The 21914-nt window shown below is 42.3% G+C and overlaps 1 protein-coding gene across 1 annotated transcript in view; it reads left to right on the top strand.

The window, feature by feature from the left end:
* The window catches only part of LOC140455091 (butyrophilin subfamily 1 member A1-like), a 92053-nt gene that overhangs the window by 53865 nt on the left and 16274 nt on the right, over window positions 1-21914 (top strand). Inside the window, exons 9-10 of the mRNA XM_072549753.1 lie at window positions 10173-10199; window positions 13079-13105. Coding sequence (XP_072405854.1) covers window positions 10173-10199; window positions 13079-13105 — 54 coding nt within the window. The remainder of the gene's footprint in view (window positions 1-10172; window positions 10200-13078; window positions 13106-21914) is intronic.

The following is a 21914-nucleotide window of genomic DNA, read 5'->3' as shown; positions in this document are numbered from 1 at the left end:
ACATCATGGGCTCTTAGTTTACTTAGCAGCATCCTGCTCAGCACTTTTTCAAAGGCCTTCTAGAAATAGATCACATCCACTGGATCTCCCTTTTATAACTTGCTTGTTACCTGCTTGAAGAATTCGATCCGATTTGTCAGGAGCGATCTCTCTTTGATGAAGCCATGCTGACTCATGCATATGACCATGCACTTCCAAGTGCAATCTCACTCTCAATTATGGACTGCAAAATCTTACCAATGACCAAGGTCAGGCTAACTTCTCTATAATTTCCCATCATCTTTGTGAGAAGATTTGTAGCTCGGGTGCTTGTTGTTGTGGTTCTGTTCGCTGAGTTGGGAATTTGTGTTGCAGACATTTCGTCCCCTGTCGAGGTAACATCCTCAGTGCTTGGGAGCCTCCTGTGAAGCGCTTCTGTGATCTTTCCTCCGGCATTTGTAGTGGCTTGAATCTGCTGCTTTGGGTTGTCAGTTCCAGCTGTCCGTTGCAGTGGTTGGTATATTGGGTCCAGATCGATGTGCTTATTGATTGAATCTGTGGATGAGTGCCATACGACCGACTTGACACTGACATTTTTTACAAACCCACCGACTCCCACAGCTACCTGGATTACACCTCTTCCCACCCTACCTCTTGCAAAAGTGCCATCCCATATTCCCAATTCCTCCGCCTCCGCCAGATCTGCTCCCAGGAGGACCAGTTCCACCACAGAACACACCAGATGGCCTCCTTCTTTAGAGACCGCAATTTCCCTTCCCATGTGGTTAAAGATGCCCTCCAACGCATCTCGTCCACATCCCGCACCTCCGCCCTCAGACCCCACCCCTCCAACCGTAACAAGGACAGAACGCCCCTGGTGCTCATCTTCCACCCTACCAACCTTCGCATAAACCAAATCATCCGCCGATATTTCCGCCACCTCCAAACAGACCCCACCACCAGGGTTATATTTCCCTCCCCACCCCTTTCTGCCTTCCGCAAAGACCGTTCCCTCCGTGACTACGTGGTCAGGTCCACGCCCCCAAACAACCCACCCTCCCATTCTGGCACTTTCCCCTGCCACCGCAGGAACTCTAAAACCTGCGCCCACACCTCCTCCCTCACCTCTATCCAAGGCCCTAAAGGAGCCTTCCACATCCATCAAAGTTTTACTTGCACATCCACTAATATCATTTATTGTATCCGTTGCTCCCGATGCGGTCTCCTCTACATTGGGGAGACTGGGCGCCTCCTAGCAGAGCGCTTTAGGGAACATCTCCGGGACACCCGCACCAATCAACCACACTGCCCTATGGCCCAACATTTCAACTTCCCCTCCCACTCTGCCGAGGACATGGAAGTCCTGGGCCTCCTTCACCACCGCTCCCTCACCACCAGACGCCTGGAGGAAGAACGCCTCATCTTCTGCCTCGGAACACTTCAACCCCAGGGCATCAATGTGGACTTCAACAGTTTCCTCATTTCCCCTTCCCCCACCTCACCCTAGTTCCAAACTTCCAGCTCAGCACTGTCCCCATGACTTGTCTGGACTTGTCCTACCTGCCTATCTCCTTTTCCACCTATCCACTTCACCCTCTCCTCCCAGACCTATCACCTTCATCTTCTCCCCCACTCACCCATTGTACTCTATGCTACTTTCTCCCCACCCCCACCCTCCTCTAGCTTATCTCTCCACACTTCAGGCTCACTGCCTTCATTCCTGATGAAGGGCTTTTGCCCAAAACGTCGATTTCGAAGCTCCTTGGATGCTGCCTGAACTCTGTGCTCTTCCAGCTCCACTAATCCAGAATCTGGTTTCCAGCATCTGCAGTCATTGTTTTTACCTCTAGGAATTCCCTGGCTGTTCTCTGTTTGGCTTGTCCTATAATAGTAGTGTTGTCCCAGTCAAATTCATGTTGCTTGTCATCTGCGTGTGTGGCTACTAAGGATAGCTGGTCGTGTCGTTTCGTGGCTAGTTGGTGTTCATGGATGCGGATCGTTAGCTGTCTTCCTGTTTGTCCTATGTAGTGTTTTGCACAGTCCTTGCATGGGATTTTGTACACTACATTGGTTTTGCTCATGCTGGGTATCAGGTCCTTCGTTCTGGTGAGTTGTTGTCTGAGAGTGGCTGTTGGTTTGTGTGCTGTTATGAGTCCTAGTGGTCGCAGTAGTCTGGCTGTCAGTTCAGAAATGCTCTTGATGTATGGTCGTGTGGCTAGTCCTTTAGGTTGTGGCATGTCCTCGTTCTGTTGTCTTTCCCTTAGGCATCTGTTGATGAAATTGCGGGGCTATCCGTTTTTGGCGAATACATTGTATATGTGTTCTTCCTCTTTATGTAGTTCTAGTGTACTGCAGTGTGTTGTGGCTCTTTTGAATAGTGTCTTGATACAACTTCTTTTGTGTGTGTTGGGGTGGTTGCTTTCGTAGTTTAGGACTTGGTCTGTGTGTGTGGCTTTCCTGTAAACCTTTGTGGTGAATTCTCCATTCGGTGTTCTCTGTACCATCACGTCCAGGAATGGGAGTTGGTTGTCCTTTTCTTCCTCTCTAGTGAATCAGATTCCTGTGAGTGTGGTGTTGATGATCCGGTGTGTTTTCTCTATTTCTGTGTTTTTAATGATTACAATGATTTCTCATCATCTCTCTGTCTCCCTTCTTTAACATGGGTGTTACGTTAGCCATTTCCAGTCTTCTGTGCCCTCGCTGACTCCAGTGAGTCCTGAAAGGTCACCACCAATGCTTCCACAGTCTTCTTATGTATCTCCCTCAGAACCCTGATTTATCCACCTTCAGACCTTTCAACTTCCATAGCACCTTCTCCTTAATGATGGTCATTAAACTCATCTCTGTCCCGACTCACTTGAAGTTCTTTTACGCTACTGTTGTCCTCTACTGTGAAGACTGATGCAAAGATTCTATTCAGTTCCTTCACCATTTCTTTGTCCCCATTGCTACTTCTCCAGCTTTATTTTCCAGTGGCCCAGTGTCCATTCTTGCCTCTCTCTTACCCTTTATATATCTAAAAAAAAACTTGCAATTTTCTTTTCCATTACAAGCTAGCTTACTCTCATATTTCATCCTCTCCCTCCTTATTGCACTTTTTTTTTGCTGTTTCTTAACGGTTTTCCAGCACTCTAACATCCCACTAACCTTCACCACATTGTATGTTTCTTTTTTATTTTGCAGTTATGGTGTCAATGACTTCCTTTGTCAGCCATGGTTGTCTCATCCTCCCCTGTCTGCTTATTAATTAGAATTTAGTCACTGTCTATTCAATTTAATGCACAAGACAAAAGGAAAGATTGATCTCCTTGATCACACAACATTTAAATTGAGTCAGAGTCGAGAGTGTGGTGCTGGAAAAGCACAGCGGGTTAGGCAGCATCCGAGGAGCAGGAGAATTTTGGGGCAGCAGGGTGGCTCAGTGGTTAGCACTGCTGCCTCACAGCACCAGAGTCCCAGGTTTGATTCCAGCCTTGGGCGACTGTCTGCGTGGAGTTTGCACATCCTCCCCGTGGGTTTCCTCCGGGTGCTCCGGTTTCCTCCCACAGTCCAAAGATGTGCAGGTCATGAATTGGCCATGTTAAATTGCCCAAAGTGTTAGGTGCGTTAGTCAGAGGGAAATGGCATTGGGTGGGTTACTCTTCAGAGGGTTGGTGTGGACTTGTTGGGTCGAATATCCTGTTTGCACACTGTAGGGGAATCTAATCTAATTAATGTTTCAGGCTTAAGCCCTTTATGACCACACTATTAACTCTCGTCTCCAGCATCTGCTGTCCTCACTCTCTCCTAGTTGATTTTAACCTTACTGCAAAGCCTCTTCCAAGGATGCCTACCCTGAAGAAGTTCTGGCCTCGTTTGTGATGAAGGGCTTAAGCCCAAAACATCAATTCTTCTGTTCTTCAGATGCTGCCTGACCTGCTGTGCTTTTCCAGCACCACAATCAAGACCACAGGCACATGTTTGTGATAAAGTCTTTGAAATAAAGGGAACCATTCTCCACACAAAAAGGCATCACCATAAACACATTTGCCACATTGGTGAAGATACAACTGAAACACTTTAATCAGATATTTATAAAGCAGAAATATTTTCACCGGTATATGTTAGCCTTTTATCTGTGTCTTGAGCCACAATGTCAGACTTAAGTTTAACAATTGATGCAATCTTCATTATAATACCATCTACTAAATTTTACCCACACCTTAGGTCATGAACAAATGCAGTTCTTAAAGTTGACATTTCGAATTTACATCCAAATAAATCATTCGGTTGTGATTTAAAATTTTCCTCACTCCCAGTTAGCTGAGTGTTGACAGGTGTAAAATGGTTCCCTGATTTTTGGAGCCTCTGTCTCCACCCTGGCACACAGCTTGTCTCTCTATCCCATGTACTGCACACACGTCCTCTTCCTCTGGCACTTGCAACCTCCCTGACTCTCTCTTTCACATGCTCCGCAAACTCTCTCTCTCTATCCCCCATTACTTGCGGAATCCAATTTCTTGGATTTTCAGCCCAGTGAAGTTTCAGCCCAGATTCTGTACTCAAGTTCAGGATTGGGGATTGTTGCAGAACCTTTTGATTTGGATCAGAACGATGCTCGACAGGCAATATTACGTTTGTCATAAAACCACAGAATTCCTAGAAAGAAGCTTGCACCAACTGGTCCTGCTGTAGCTGATGTGTAACAGTGTAAATTAGATGTTCCTAGAAAGTCCAGGTTTCAGGTTCATGACTAACAAGTAGAAAGATTGGCAGAGATGGGACAACACAATGTACTCATTCATTAATACTAAGGTCAGTTAACACCATGAATATTATCAAAATTATGAGGTAAATTTAGTGATGTTTTCAGAGTTTTTCCTGCAATTTCTATATTTTCATATGAGAAATAGTCAAACAATTTCTGACATTGTTATTAACATGGCATTTTCATCTTTACTGAAATTCAAACTCTTCTGACGCTTCATATTTAAAAAATGATGCACAGATTAATGTAATTATTATACAGTATTTACTCTCTTCACGTTTTTATATAACTGACCTTCATAAATTGATTACAGGTTCCCCCTGCTATCCAAAAGTAGAGCATTCCTATGAAACCTTTTGTAAGCCAAAATGGCATCAAGTGAAGAAGCAATTTCTTTTTCATAAAAGCGAAAATCCTCTTTGTGTTTCCTTCAGTTAGCAAAAACAGATACTAATGTAGGTATTTTGTGAAAGCGAAGTAGTGTAAAGCAAACCTTCAAAAAGTGGGGGATACCAATATTTACAAGTTTCTTAAATAGTTTGGGAAAATGATTTGTTATGATCTCAGTTATTGGTAGTCAGAGACAGAATGAGACTTGATAAACCATTTATTTTATGTTAACAATTTAATTACTGTGGTGGCCAGTCATTGAGTAAATTTGCATGAGGCTACCAATTTATTTGTAACAAAAGAATGGAAGTTCATTACACAAAAGAAGAGAAGCTATTACATGGCAGTTTGAAAAGATCTTGTCATAAAGGACAAAAACAAAGAATCAGGAATTTTCTTTCCTAGCCATCTTATTTACTTATATTCAATGTCAGTGAAGTATCACAGCCATCTTCACACCCATTTCTTATTCAACTGTTGAGGTGGCAACTGTTTCCTTTTGGTGACTTTCTGCACTTTGAGCAGCTGTGATTCTCTGAGTCTGTCTACAAAACACACATCAGGCAGGCTAACTCACTGACTTCACTAAACCCAAAGAAAAAAATTAGTATTTCTTAAAGCTCTGTCTACTTGACTTACAGCTTGAGACCACTTGCCAGCTCTGAAATCCTGAAGTCTTCCCAAAAAAAAGAGTTGCCCTTCTTCTGAATTGAATTTGCTTCTGGCCTTTGGCCCCTGACCTCTCATCCCATTGGTCACAAAAACTCAGTTTTGTAAGTACATATATCCACATGTAGTTTATTGAGTCCTTTGGAAGCAATTATCTTGCCACGTAGTTTATCTTGTCATTGAGTTGGAAGTTACACATTTCTTGAAAATATATTTTGAACTTATCATTCAAAATTTGTTTTTGTTTTTTTTTAAAACAGGTCACCTCATAGAACTAAAACCAAAAATTAATTTCCCTTACTGTAGAATTGAACTTCCCAAACAACAACATTCTACAAACCTATATCACTATTTCAAGCTGGAAGTATAAAGTCTTGGGTTTGTCTGTATTATTTTAAGGTTAAGTATATTGCAGGTTGTACTGAGTCTTTCTTGACTTATTCCCTTTAAAACATCGATACAAACCCAGGAGAACACACTAATTGGAATATATAAGATATAAATCTCAGAACTTCTTTCAAGTCACATTCCTGAGATAGCTTATAGTTTTATAAAAATAAGTGACATCTCAGGTGTGAGGTTAGAGTGACATTACAGTTTTTTAAAAAATTCATTTGTGGGATTTGAGCATCACTGGCTGGGCCAGCATTGATAGCCCATCCCTATTTGCCGTTGAGAAGGTGGTGGTGAGCTGCTTTCTTGAATCACTGCAGTCCCCTTATGGTGAGTTGACCCACAATGCCGGTAGGAGGGAGTGCCAGGATTTTGATCCAATGATTGTGAAGGAACGGCGATATATTTCCAAGTCAAGGTGGTGAGTGGCTTGGAGGGGAACAAGCAGGTGGTGGTGTTCCTAAGTATCTGCTGCCCTTACCTTCTAGAAGGAAATGGTTCTGGATGTTGCTGTTGAAGGATCTTTGGTGAATTTCTGCAGTTCATCTTGTAGATAGTACACACTGTTGCTACTGAGCACCAGTAGTGGAGAGATTGAAGGTTTGTAGATTTGGTGCCAATCAGGTGGGTTTCTTTGTACTGAATGGTGTCAAACTTCTTGAGTGTTGTTGGAATTGTACCCATCTGGGCAAATGGGGAGGATTCCATCACACCCCTGATTTATGCTTTGTAGATGGTGGAGTGACTTTGGGTGTCAGGAGGTGAGCTACTCGCTGCACTATCACTAGTGTCTGACCTGCTATTGTAGTCACTGTGTTTATGTGGTGAGTCCAGTTGAGTTTCTGGTCAATGGTAACTCCAAAGATGTTGACAGTGGGGGATTCAGTGATGGTAATACTATTGAAGGTCAAGGGACCGTGGTTAGAGTGTCTCTGATTCGTGATAGTCATTGTCTGGTGTTTGTGTGATGCGTAGGTGTGAGGTTAGAGTCTGTACATATTCCAATCCTGAGTCAGGCTTTCATTTCCAAAGTAGGAGTTTATGAAATGTTTTGAGAAGATTTGTAGCTCAGGTTGAGGTTCTGGATGTAGGTTTGCTCACTGAGCTGGGAAGTTCATTTCCAGATGTTTTGTCTGGTAATATCGTCAGTAGGCTTCAGGCAAAGCAGTGTACGTGATTCCTGCTTTCTATTTATATATTTGGATTTCTTTGGGTTGGTGATGTCATTTCCTCTGGTGATGTTATTTCCTGTGGTGATGTCATTTCCTGTTCTTTTTCTCAGGGGCTGGTAGATGAGGTCTAATTTGATGTGTTTGTTGATAGAGTTCCGGTTGGAATGCTGTCTAGGAATTCTCGTGTGTGTCTCTGTTTGGCTTGTCCTAAGATGGACATGTTGTCCCAGTTGAAGTGGTTATCAAATGTCACGTGAACTTTAAAAAATATAGTGTATCTGCGAATACAATTCTACAAATGCAAATTCAACCCCTAGACTTATGTGTGTGTGTACATGTGAGGGAGAGAGAGTGCATGTGTGGGAGAAAGGGAGAGAGTGTGAGCGCACATGTGTATGTGTGTGTGTAAATCTCACACCTTTAATTGTCTGAACTGAGATGTCATCTCTTTAAAATAAAATCTTAAGATATCTCAGAAATGTGATGAGAAGTTCTGGGATTTACATATTAATGAATCAAAACCTGCAACCCATTCTAAAAATGAAAGACTTAGCAGCAATCTAGGTTTGTTCAATATATCACATCAGTTGTATGACACTATGACCGTTAGCTGTAAATTCTGTGCCCTATGATCCTACTCCACTAGCCACCTGATGAAGGAGCAGTGCTCCAAAAGCTTGTACTTCCAAATAAACCTGTTACACTATAACCTGGTGTTGTGATTTTTAACTCAGTAAAATCATGGCTGATTTAATTGTGACGTCAAGTTCACTTACACACCCAATATTATTACTCTCTTGTTCATCAAGACGCTGCATCCACTACTCCAAAGATGCATGATCCTCTGAGAGAAAAACATTTCCCTTTATCTCTGTCTTAAATGGGGGACCCATTATTTTTTAACCATGACCCCGAGCTACTAGTGTATTTGACGAATGCAGCAGTTCAACTTATCACATCAGTGATCCTTATCAATTCAGAATCAAAATATCAAGGTGGTGATGATTTATTTGGAAGTTTCTGCAATGACTAAGGCCTGAATTTTCATTTCTGAGTCAGGAGTGCAAAGACAAGAAAGTTCCCAACCCTGCAAGTCAACTCAGGAGAAAATGCCTCAGATGGTCTAATTTTCATTCTTTGCGGGTAAGGGTGTTACCCATTGTCCCGACTTCCCCAGATTGAGTTCATAAGCAGTTGCAGGGGTTACAATGTGTGGAGGCAGATGAATGAAAGGTCAGGCTCACACTCCAGCACTTTGTCCCAAATGTTAAACACAAGAAATCAGCAAAGACCCTTCTGGTGTTCACCACTTCACCTCCTCACCCCTACACACCTTGTCCCTCCCTGCCATTTCATATTGCATCATGCTTCCGGTAGTGATTGGAATAAGGTCAGCCAGGTGGACCATATAGAATGTGAGTTCCCTGATTGGGGCTGTTAATCTTGTCCAAGGCTGGCTAAGTAGAGAGAAGTGATCAGATCTCCACCAGATCAACAGCTGTTTCTCTCCTCTCTGCAGTCAAAACCCATTTTAAACATGAAGTAAACCAGCTTCTCTTTCTTGCATTAGGCACCATAAGCTGTGATTTTTATTTGATAAGTTAGACAATTTTTATAAGCATACCAGGTATCCTTTGCCTCTTGCAAACTAATGAAAGTAGTCAGAAAGGAAATCTGAGAGAAAAGCTTCTGATCAGCAAGATCCAACTCAAGATATTTTGCGAGTAAAGACTACTGAACAGCTTTTCACAGTTTTCCTCCATCCATAATCTATTTTTCCATGTCTGCTGGTTTTTCTGTGTGCGTATAAGGGGGCGTTCATAAAGGAATTAAGGTTTTAGTTAATTGTATTGTATGATTCAGGTTTCTTTGAGCTAGAGTCTCAATATCTAATAAATTATAAGTTCCATTGCATGTAGAAAGTGGGCCTGTGCTCTCTATCAATTTGGCTTTGAAAGCCAGATAAATTGGGGTATTTTGTGTATTCAGTAAAATGTGGGGCTTGATTTCCAGTATAGTCCCCAGTGATTGATGGCAAATTTGAGAAGAAGTTGAGAATTTCTTCCCACTGATCTGGTTAATATTTGTTCCTCAAACAAGATCACTGAAATATATTATTCATTCCTATTTGTGAATTCTTGCTATGTAGAAATTGGTAGCAAAGAAAATAGAACAAATTGAAGAGCTGAAAACTGCTAACTATGACAGGTCATTTTTGAAATATTTTCATACCAGTTGGAGATAGATTAGATGCAATGCCTGGATTAGTTAAATATTTAGTCCTGCTCCTTAGGCAAGGTGAGAGAATTCCACAAATATTCTGACTCAATATTTATCCAAAGATCCTCAATGGATAATTATTATGTATAGACATTCGGTCACCACAGGATTGGCTGCATATTTCACATTCTGCGCCAGCATTCAACATCTAGACTCATGTGAAATAGCCACTTGAGTTAAATACTGGCTGCTCATAAAAATACACCCAGCAAAAATCAGCAACTTCAGGATGGGAGAGGAAAATGAGAGGAGAAGTTGGGAAGTGTGATGTTGAAAATAGACAGAGGGAGAATTTCCTTTTTGAACATTATTTATTATTTTCCTGGGCTTCTCAGGCACTTTACAATCAATGGATTAGTTCAGTCGGTATGCTTACACATCTTGTATAATTGCTCAGAGCTGATTGTAATTCTAATTGCTTTAAAGTTGTCTGAAGAGAACTTAATGTTCCAACATCTTAAATCTGAGGAATGTGACAATACTTGAATGTTTGATAATCAGGTGAATAAAATGTTTTTATTAAATACGTTTTTATTTTGCAGATCAGTGGAAGCGTCTTGTTGAAGCAGGTATGATATTCCTTTACAGAATCTGTTATTAATTAACAGATTTCCAAGAGATTTGCTTATTGTTATGCAAAACTGTTAAAGGAGCAAGGTGTTCAGTTGAATAATGCCAAATGCATTGATTTATTAGCATGCACAGTATAACTGCATTTTAAGGAGAAAGAATTAGGCAGCACTGGGATGCAGTCTCAGGTCACTGTAATTTAAAGAGGTTCCTGGGAGAGTTCTGAGGTCACAGTGACAGATCCTAGGATAGGGGATGTATCCATCTATCATTCAATCTATCTTAACCTATCTAATAATTTTGGAGAAAGCGAAGTAAGTCTTGCTGCATTCTTTGCTTGGAGACCAGGGATCTGTGAGCACGGGGTGGTAGGCCCAGTATCTGGGAGCTGTGGGAAGGGGAAAGAGAATTCACAGAAAGGGGACTGTGGCATCCAGCACAACTGAGGAGCAGGTTTCAGCATTAGGAGTCATTGTCTGGTAGTGTAAGAGACTCTAGGATCTGTCAATATCGTGGGAACCTGGGTCTGTCTTGTGTGGGATGTCTCAGAAGGATGACACCCACATTGTCTCTCCTATTGACCTATCCCAACCTATTCATAAAACTGATACAAAGAACAGCAGATGCCAAAAATCTGAAACATAAACAGAAATTACTGGAGAAACATGGCAGTACTGGCAAAATATGTGGAGAGAAAACAGAGTGAACGTTTCAAGTCCAGTGACCCTTCAGAACTGATGGTAGTTTGGAGCAGGTGATCGACATGCTGATGGCAGGGTTTGAGTTTGAAAAAGAGTTGAAATGCGGAGATGTGGACCACAGAGAGATAACAACAGGCCAAGAATGTAGATGGTCCTACAAAGAACAGTGCAGTACTGGACCTAACTCGGGTGAATGAAGGTGTTCAAGGTGGTAGTGGGGAGCATTTTAGTGATAGCAACCACAATGCCAAACTTTTTAAGTTTGATATGGAAAAGGAGAAAGATGATCTGCAGAAAGGGGTTTCAGATTGGGGTATGGCAGACTTTCTGAAAATATGGCAGGATCTAGCTAAAGTAGGCTGAAAACAGCTGCTTGAGGGTATATCTACAGTCTTCAAAAAGGAACTAGAGCCTGACCTATTCCCTTTAGGGTGAGGTGTAGGAGCAACAAGACCAGAGAACCCTGGATAGCTAGGAATATTTAGAACTGGATAAGAAGAAATGGGGAGATGAGTAACAAATACAAATGGAGTAGATCAATGGAGGACATAGAGGAATATAGAATCTGCAGAAGACAGCTTAAGAAAGCAATTAGAAAAGCAAAGAAGATTCATGAAAAAGACAGGCAGGTAAGATTAGGGACAATTTCAAATATTCTACAAGTATGTCAAGGGGAAGAGAATATCTAGGGAAAGAGTACGGTCCATGAGGGACCAAGAGGGAAATCTGTGTGCGAAACCATAGTAGATTGATAGGTTGTTAAACAAGTACTTGACTGTGTGACTATCCATGACTCTGTGGCTTTACCCGGGAGAAGGAGAATGCAGGTTGAGAATTTGACAGAATGGACTGTGAGATAATTGAGCAGATTGATATAAGAAGTAGGGAGTTATTGCAGGTTTTGGTGGGTGTAAAACTGGACAAATCCAGAGTACTTGTGTCCAGGCTGCAGTGGGAGATGAGAAAAGGCATCACAGAGGCCCTGACCTATATTTTTAATTCCTCTAAGGCCAGAGGGGAGGTGCCAGAAGACTGGATAATAGTTAATGTGGATCCACTTTTTCAGAAAAGGAGCTAGAGATAGACCATGGAACTATAGATCAGTGAGTCTGTCATCAGTATTTGGGAAACTATTGGAGATGATGTGGAAGAAAAACATGAATTTCCATTTAGAGAGGCAAAGTTTTATCAGCATGGCTTTCACAGAGGCACACTTTTCAGTTGAGGTTCAGGAGGTTTTGAGGGCACCTAAAACACCTAGAGTGTGGGAATCTGGAATTCACTGCCTGGGAGGGTCGTTGAGGCACAGAGAAACGTGACAGCTTTTAAGAATGCATGGATGAGCACTTGAAATGCCTTAATATTCAAGGCTTTCAGCCAAGCACAGAAAGTGGGAGATTTCATGTATGTTTGGCAGCATAGAATCGATAGGCCAAGGGCTTCTTCTGATCCTATGATGTCATTTACACATTAAATCATGGAGGAAGATTTAGAGAAAAGCAAACTTTATGGCATTTAGATAGGATAGTGAAGAAGTCATTTGGTATGCTTTCCTTTATTGGTCAGAGCATTGAGTATAGGAGTTGGGAGGTCATGTTGTAGCTGTACAGGACGTTGGTTAGGCCACTTTTGGAATATTGCATGCAATTCTGGTCTCCTTTCTATCAGAAGGATGTTGTGAACCTTGAAATTGTTCAGAAAGATTACAAGGATGTTGCCAGGGTTGGAGGATTTCAGCTACAGGGAGAGGCTGAATAGGTTAGGGCTATTTTCCCTGGCGCGTCAGAGGTTGAGGAGTCACCCTCAAACTCATAAGGGGTATGGATAGAATAAATAGAGAAGGTCATTTTCTTGGGGTGGAGGAGTCCAGAACTCGAAGGCATAGGTTTAGGGTGAGAGGGGAAACATTGTGTGTATGGAATGAGCTGCTAGAGGAAGTGGTGGAGGCTGGTACAATTACAACATTTTAAAAACATCTGGATTTGTATATGAAGAGGAAAGGTTAAAAGGGATATGGGTCAAGTGCTGGCAAATGGGATGAGATTAGGTTAGGATATCTGGTCGGCTTGGACAAGTTGGACCGAATGGTCTGTTTCTGTGCTGTACATCTCTATGATTCTTTAACTCTATGACACAAAAGAAAGTCATTCAATCTAATCTGTTCCTTCTGTTTTCAGAGTGGAAGCGCATTTGTGAACATAAAGGTATGACCCTAATTTAATGATACAGTGTAAAAAGTATTAATGAACTCCAAAGTTTAGGAAGAGCTTCAAAAGAACTTGCTAACTGACAGAAAAAATCCCACAACGGAAAAAAAAAACCTTTTATAAAAACACATCCCAAAGGATTCAGATTCAGTGCATCCAAACAAGTTAAATTCTGTTTAATTATATTGGCTTTTAAGAATTTTCAATTGTTGCTTTGAAATTTAATTCCATATTTTCGTTTGTATTAGTTCTCTTCCAAAAATAATTATTTTCAATGGGAAAGCAATAGGACTTATTCTGGCTTATGCAATTTCTCTGCTCAATATTATACTTTTTTAAAAAAACACTGAAGTGGATGAAAGTATTGTTTATTCCTGTACTTGATTTAGAAACTTTGAAAGAGAGAAGTGGCACACTGGTACAACATTTATTTTCAGATAGGGTCCAGGAGCCTGTGCCCTGAGGAATTTGTTTCTTTAACACCATTGGCTGCTTTTGCTAACATTTTGAAACATGTTGTGATTCTTCACTTGTCTTGGTTTTTATCAATAATTTTTCATTCTGTTTTCCTGCTGTTGGAAAGTATGTAAAATGGTGCAACGTGACCATTTTTCACACCTGTTTGCTCCAATGCTGCAATTCTTACAATTCAGGTGCAATACCTTGATACTTGAAAAAACCAAAAGGACAGTGGGTGCTGTAAATCTGAAAAATAAAACGGAAATTGCTGGAAAAACAGAGCAGGTCTGGCAGCATCTGTGAAGAGAAGTCAGAGTTAATGATTCAGGTCGAGTGACCCTTCTTCAGAACTGATGGTAGCCAAGAAAATGTTGGTTCTATGCAGAAGGTAGGGAATGGTCCTTTGTCTGCCCTATCGTTCTTTTCTTTCTCTCTATCTAACCTATGGTTTACACCTTACTCCCTACTCCCACCCTATCTTCTGAATATAAACCAATATTTTCCTAAATACCTTCAGATCTGAGGAGGGGTCACTTGACCTGAAGGATTAACTCTGCTTTCTCTCCACAGGAGCTGTCAGACTTGCTGAACTTTTCTAACAATTTCTATTTTTGTTTGCGCCCTTGATATTGAGCTGGTTAAGTTAGAAAGATGAAGACAAACCGAAGCAACGTAGGTCACATTTTCATGTCAGAAATGTCACCAAAGGCAAAGGCAGCTCACAGCTCTGATGAAGCTTGCTGCTGTCTTGTCAAATTCAGCAGGCAGCTCCTTAGAGGATCAGCTTTGTTAATGTGAAGGAAAACATTTTGACTATCGCCTCAAGTTGGTCAATGAAATGTCAGTTCTTGAGAAATAAAAATAAACATTCAGGTGTAAACACAATGGACATATTGGAGTCATACCTAGCATATTGTCGTTCAAGGTCAATCATCTCAGCTATAGGACATCAGTGCATAAGTTCTTCATGTCTCTGCATTAGTCCTAGGCCTAAAACCATCCCCATCTGTTTCCTCAATGAGCTTTCTTCCATCATTGATCAGAAGTGGGAATGTTTGCTGATGATTACAAAACCTTTAATATTATTCTTGACATGGTAGGTACTGAATTCAGCAAGATCTGGACAATATCCAGGCTTGGGCTGATAATAGCAATGGACATTTCACCACACAATTGTCTGGTAATGACCACATCCAACAAGCGAAAATGTAACTATTGTCCTTTGATGTTCAATGGCATTACCATCACTGAATCACCCCACTGCGAATATCTTGGAGAGTTGCCATTGACCAGAAACTGAACTGGACTAGCCATATAAATATTGCAGTTATGAGAGCACATCAGAGGCTCAGAATTCTGTAATAGTTAACTAACCTGCTGTCTCCCCAAAGCATGTCCAAATCATTCAAGGCACAAATCATGAGTGTGATGGAATATTCTCCATTTGCCTGGATTAGTGTACCTCTGACAACATTCAAGAAGCTGAATACTATCCAGGATAAAGTAGCCCCTTCATCTCAACGCTAAGTCCCTTCTCTAGCAACAGCTCTGCATGCCACCTGCAAGATGGACTACAGCGACTCACTCAGGCTATTAGATTAGATTCCCTACAATGTGGAAACAGGTTCTTCAGCCCAACATGTCCACATGGACCTCTGAAGAGTAATCCACCCAGACCCATTTCCTTCTGACTAATGTACCTAACATTATGGGCAATTCAGCATGGCCAATTCACCTAACCTGCACATCTTTGGACTGTGGGAGGAAACCGGAGCACCCAGAGGAAACCCACGCAGACACGGAGAATGTGCAAACTCCACACAGACAGTCACCCAAGGCTGGAATTGAACCTGGGACTCTGATGCTGTGAGGCAGCAGTGCTAACCATTGAGCCACTATGCCACCAGTTCATTCACATTTGCAATACTGTGTAAAGGTTCTATTCCCCACACTATTAGAAGGATGTGGATGCTTTGGAAAGGGTACAAAAATGATTTCCCAGTATATTGCCTGGTTTGCAGAGTAATAACTCCATGAAAGTCAGCATCCCATCGCCAAGTCACCCTTTGTTTACACATGCATATTACATAACACTAACCCTGCTGGCTCTGAGCTAGTTCCCAGAATGAACAGAACCTATGACAGTCCTGTGTATATCTGTCAGTTATGACTTCCTGATTAGACCAGACTAACAGCCCCACTTGGGGAACTCATATTGTATGAGGTCCACCTGGCTTCCCATACCCTCTGAGTCATAGAACATAGAACATAGAAGAATACAGCACAGTACAGGCCCTTCGGCCCTCGATGTTGCGCCGATCAATGCCCACCTAACCTACACTAACCCACTATCCTCCATATACCTATCCAATGCCCGCTTAAATATCCATAAAGAGGGAGAGTCCACCACTGCTACTGGTAGGGCATTCCATGAACTTACAACTTGCTGAGTAAAGAACCTACCCCTAACATCAGTCCTATATCTACCCCCCCTTAATTTAAAGCTATGCCCCCTTGTAATAGCTGACTCCATACGTGGAAAAAGGTTCGCACTGTCAACCCTATCTAACCCCCTAATCATCTTGTACACCTCTATCAAGTCACCCCTAAACCTTCTTTTCTCCAATGAAAACAACCCCAAGTGCCTCAGCCTTTCCTCATAGGATCTTCCTACCATACCAGGCAACATCCTGGTAAACTTCCTCTGCACCCGTTCCAGTGCCTCCACATCCTTCCTATAGTATGGCGACCAAAACTGCACACAATATTCCAGATGCGGCTGCAACAGAGTCCTATACAACTGCAGCATGACCTCAGGACTCCAGAACTCAATTCCTCTACCAATAAAAGCCAGTACGCCATATGCCTTCTTCACTGCACTATTTACCTGGGTGGCAACTTTCAGAGATCTGTGTACATGGACACCAAGATCCCTCTGCTCTTCCACACTACCAAGTATCCGACCATTAGCCCAGTACCCCATCTTTTTGTTACTCTTACCAAAGTGAATCACCTCACACTTAGCTACATTGAACTCCATTTTCCACCTTTCTGCCCAGCTCTGCAGCTTCTCTATATCCCGCTGTAACCTGCCACATCCTTCCTCACTGTCTACAACTCCTCCGACTTTCGTATCATCCGCAAACATGCTCACCCAACCTTCTAACCCTTCCTCCAGGTCATTTATATAAATGACAAACAGCAATGGTCCCAAAACAGATCCTTGCGGAACACCGCTAGTGACGGCACTCCAAGATGAACCTTTGCCATCAACTACTACCCTCTGTCTTCTTCCAGCCAGCCAATTCCTAATCCAAACCTCCAACTCACCCTCAATGCCATATCTCTGTATTTTCTGCAGTAGCCTACCATGGGGGACCTTATCAAACGCCTTACTAAAATCCATTTTTTACCACATCTACCGCTTTCCCCTCATCTACCTCCTTAGTCACCTTCTCAAAGAATTCAATAAGGTTTGTGAGGCACGACCTGCCCTTCACAAAACCATGCTGACTATCCTTGATCACATTATTCCTATCCAGATGTGCATAAATCCTATCCCTTACAATTCTCTCTAAGACTTTGCCCACAACAGAAGTGAGACTCACTGGCCTATAGTTACTAGGATTATCCCTACTCCCCTTCTTGAACAAGGGAACCACGTTTGCTAGCCTCCAGTCCGCTGGCACTACTCCTGTAGATAAAGAGGACACAAAAATCAAGGCCAATGGCTCTGCAATCTCCTCCCTTGCTTCCCAGAGAATCCTAGGATAAATGCCATCAGGCCCAGGGGACTTATCTATTTTCACCCTTGCCAGAATTTCCAACACCTCTTCTCTACATATCTCAAAGCCATTCATTCTACTTATTCGTGCCTCAGTATTCATATCGACAACAATGTCCTGTTCCTGAGTGAATACTGACGAAAAGTATTCATTCAGTGCCTCCCCAATCTCTTCAGCCTCCACACGCAACTTCCCATTACTATCCTTGATTGGACCTATTCCTACCCTAGTCATTCTTTTATTTTAGTCCTGGGACATAGGCTCTTTTTTTTCTCTCATAGATTCTCCTGGGGCATTTTTGCACCAGGTCTGGTTCCTTTGACTCTGCCTCATAAACAAGTGGTGTGTACCAGACCATAGCTTCCATTTTGTGCCTGAAACAGCACAGAAAAAAAGGCGGTAACGGTGTCAAGTCTTTTTCAGACTGGCAGCTGATGACAAATAGTGTCCCGCAGGGTTTACTGTTGGGGACACAGTTGTTCACTTTATATATAAATGATCTGGATGAAGAGACAGGGGCATTCTGGCAAAGTTTGCCTATGATATGAAGTTAGGTAGATTACAGGCAGGTAATTCTGAAGAGGTGGGAGGCTACAGAAAGAATTAGACAGTTTTGGAGAATAGTCCAAGAAATAGCTGATGAAATTCAATGTGAGCAAATGCGAGGTCTTGCATTTTGGAAAAAAGAACACAGGCATGCACTATTTTATAAACGGTCAGAAACTTCATAAAGCCAAAGTACAAAGGGATCTGGGAGTACTAGTCCAGGATTCTCTAAAGTTTACTTGCAAGTTGAATCCATGGTTAAGAAAACAAGTATAATGTTGTCATTTATCTCAAGCGGGTTGGAATGTAAAAGCAGTGATGTACTACTGAGACTTTATAAAGCTCTGGTTAGGCCCCATTTAGAATACTGTGTCCAGTTTTGGGCCCTACACCTCAGGAAGGACATACTGGCACTGGAGCATGTCCAGTGGAGGTTCACACGGAAGATCCCTGGTATGATAGGCCTAACATATGGTGAATGGCTGAGGATTCTGGGATTGTATTCATTAGAGTTTAGAAGGGTGGGGAGATCTAATAGAAACTTACAAGATAATGCATGGCTGAGAAAAGGTGGACGCTGGAAAATTGTTTCTGTCAGGACCGGTGAGCACGGCCTTAGAATTAGAGGGGGGTCAATTTAAAACGGAAATGAAGACATTTCTTCAGTCAGAGGATAGTGAGCCTGTGGAATTCATTACCACGAAGCACTGTGGAGGCTGGGATGTTAACTGTCTTCAAGGCAGAGATTGATAAATTCTTAATCTCTCAAGGAACTAAGGGATACTGGGAGAGTGTGAGTAAGTGGCGTTGACATGCCCATCAGCCATGATTGAATGGCAGAGTGAACTCAAGGGGCTGAATGGCCTTACTTCCACTCCACTTTCTTATGGTCTGCGACATCTGTCACGTCTATCTCGTCCTCAGAGGTTTCTTTGACGTGAGGCTTCAGGTAGAGCTCACAGGTTCTGACAGCGTTGCCAAATGTTCTGAGGGGCCAGGTATGTTTTGCTCCTGCCCCATTTGTGATGTTTCAGCTTTCATTTGGTTTGCGTTTGTTCAGTAATGTCTCTCCTACCATGGGACCTGATTTTGCGTTGACCATGCTGCTTATCCATGCAGCAACATCCCTGTGGTTTTGCCACCAAAGTTTATCCCCTGAAGTAAATTTTTGCTTTGAGGAGACTTGTCTGGCATTGGCGTTCCTGATGCTGTTTCACCTCACTCCCACCCAGGTCCAGGAAGATCAGGGCTAACCTGGTGGGAGTCTTCTCCCCATCAGCAACTTTACTGGAACTGTCCTTGTAGTTACGTGAGAGGTGGCCCTATAATCAAACAGGAACTGGGACAGTTTGGTATTAAGTGAAGCTGTAAGCTATTTCCTTAAGCTTGCCTTCAAAATTTGGACTGCTCTTTTAACCAGACCATTGGATAATAATGTCTTTACATGCTGATTGTTCTTAAATTCCATTCAACTTAAGGAATTCTCTCCTGATAAATGGTATCCCTTTTTTCTTCTTACCAACACCTCCAGGAATCTGTGTATTACAAATGATGCCAGTATCGAGCGGCAACCTTTGCCTGGGACAATCACTCTTGCTCCCCATAATAATATGCCGTCCTCTATGCTGCTGTAGGCTGGCCAGGTGCAGGAAGGTTTCAGTCCTAGTTGTGATGGCCCTTTTGTTTCCCCCATCACTGCCCGCTGTTTTAGTTTTGCCAGGACAGAATCTGTTTGTGTCCACAGTGTGATATGTCAACAGTGATGAAAAGGTGTCCAAAAAGTTTAAAACCAGGACAGTCTCTTTCAGTGACAGCCCAACCAATGGTGTATCAGCCAGTTGGAGGCAGCTCAAGGGATCCACATTTGCCTCTTGGCCTCTCAGAGAGTGTTCCACCTTATAATTGTATGCGTTCAGAAAAGGAGTCCACCATTGAATTTGACCTGAAGCTTTTTTTAATGCATTAATGGGATGAGGGTGTTCCTGACTAGGCTAGCATTTATCGCCCATCCCTTATTGCCCAGAGTTAACCACTTTGTTGTGGGTCTGGAGTCACATGTAGGCCAGACTAAGTAAGGATGGCAGACTTCTTTCCCTAAAAGAAAGTAGTCAACCAGATGTGTTTTTCCCAACAATCAGCAGTGGATTCATGGTCATTCGTTAGACTCTTTATTTCAGATCTTTATTGATTTCAAATTCCAATATCTGTTATTGTGGGATTTAAACCTGGGGATGTCTCTGGGTTAACAGTCCAGTGATAATGCCACTAGTTCATTGCTTCCCCTGTCCCTACTTGCTATGGGTGGTACAGTCCTGTCCTCTTTCAGTAGTCCTAGCAGGGGTTTGTGGCCCCTTATTAAACGTATTGGTGGAACTTCCTCACACCAAAGGTGACATCCAAACCTTCATTCTCTATCTGGGCATATTTTTATTCGGTATCAGCCAAAGTCCATGAAGCATACACTATCAGGCATTCCTTTCTTCTCAACCACCAGTGAGCCAACTCTACTCTGAGGCCAAATGGAGAGGCATTGCATGTCAGCATTGCATTTAGCTTAGGGTTGTACTGTGTCATCAACTTAGACAATATTAACTGCTTCTTCATTTCCCTGAAGGCTACATTTCGGCTGTGTGGCCATTTCCAAAGCTGAATCTTCATCAATAGCAGATGAAAGGGTGCCAGAATGGAACCAAGGTTATGGATGAATTTTCCACAATAATTCACCAACCCAAGGAAAGACTGGAATTCCTGTACAGACATAGAATCTGATGCACCTTTGATCATCCTCGCTTTATCTTCCAATGGTCTTATCAAGAGACTGGAACACACATTTTCCCTCCTAAGGTGTATAACTACCTTGGAAAAACATTTAAGCACTGGGTAGGAGTTCTCTATATGCACTTTATTGGTCTTCCAATGTCATCTAGTTAAATGGCAACTTGGGATAAACCTTGTAAAACGTTCCCCATCTCTGCTGGAAAATGGCACAGGCTGATGATATCTCAAATGGCAAATTTGTATACTGGCATAAATCTTAATGTTTATTAATTGTAGCTTTCTTCTGCGAATCCTTATCTAATCGGAATTGCAGGCACGCATGGCTCATGTCAAACTTTGTGAAGGACAGCCCCCACCCCCCAGCCCCGCCCCGCCAGTTTTATGGTTAAGTCCTATCATGCAAGGGATTGAGTATTTATCCAGCTGTGAAAAGTGGTTTGTTTGAAATCCCCTCCAAGGGGAACTGACCCATTAAGCTTCACAACTGGTATGACTAGTGCTGCCTATTCCATAAACTCTACAGGTTTAATGATTCTTTCACTTTCCAAGCTCCTGATTTCTCCCTCTACTTTTGCATAAGGCACATGGCACTCTGCGGACCTTGAAGAATCACAGAATTGCCTTCTAATCAACATGTAAGGGGGCCTTGGGCCCTTTAATAGTCCCTAAATCTACCTGAAAAACTTTTGGGTATTGAATTAGGACTTCACTCAGCCATAACTAAACAAAAAATGTTGAGCTTAACAATTTGAATATTTTTCAACCATTTTAGCCCATCCCGCTTGGGACAGAGCCTTTTACTATAGTCAGTGTGGTAACTGAACCAGCTGCTTCTCATAACCAACTGGGACCAAAGTTGTACTAATGATCTGTAAAGGATCCCTGGTTTAGATTCTCAGTCTGGCCTAGGTCTTATGCAAATTTAACGGGTGGAATGCAGATAAGACTTCAGTAAAGACAGTTTTTGCAATCATTGACACAGCGATGCTTGCAGCAACCTCCATTAGAACCAAGTGTTCATTTAACCAGACGTTTATTTTGATTGGTTCTGATTTGAATGTTGTTAAGCAATTTAACCGTTCCAAACCAGCTGGAGGTAGACTTTCCAGGGTGTGCATTCTCCTGGGTACTGGTACTGTTACTCAATTCAGGCCTAGTGGGACTCTTTTGTTGTCTTGAGTCTATATAACAGTGGCAACTACAATGGCCGGCCTGGAAACTCAAGAACATTTTAACCA

The sequence above is a fragment of the Chiloscyllium punctatum genome, chromosome 30 (genome assembly GCF_047496795.1).
Source record: "Chiloscyllium punctatum isolate Juve2018m chromosome 30, sChiPun1.3, whole genome shotgun sequence".
NCBI lineage: Eukaryota > Metazoa > Chordata > Chondrichthyes > Orectolobiformes > Hemiscylliidae > Chiloscyllium > Chiloscyllium punctatum.
Note: the sequence above shows the minus strand (reverse complement) of the source record. Positions and strands in the feature narration are given on the sequence as shown.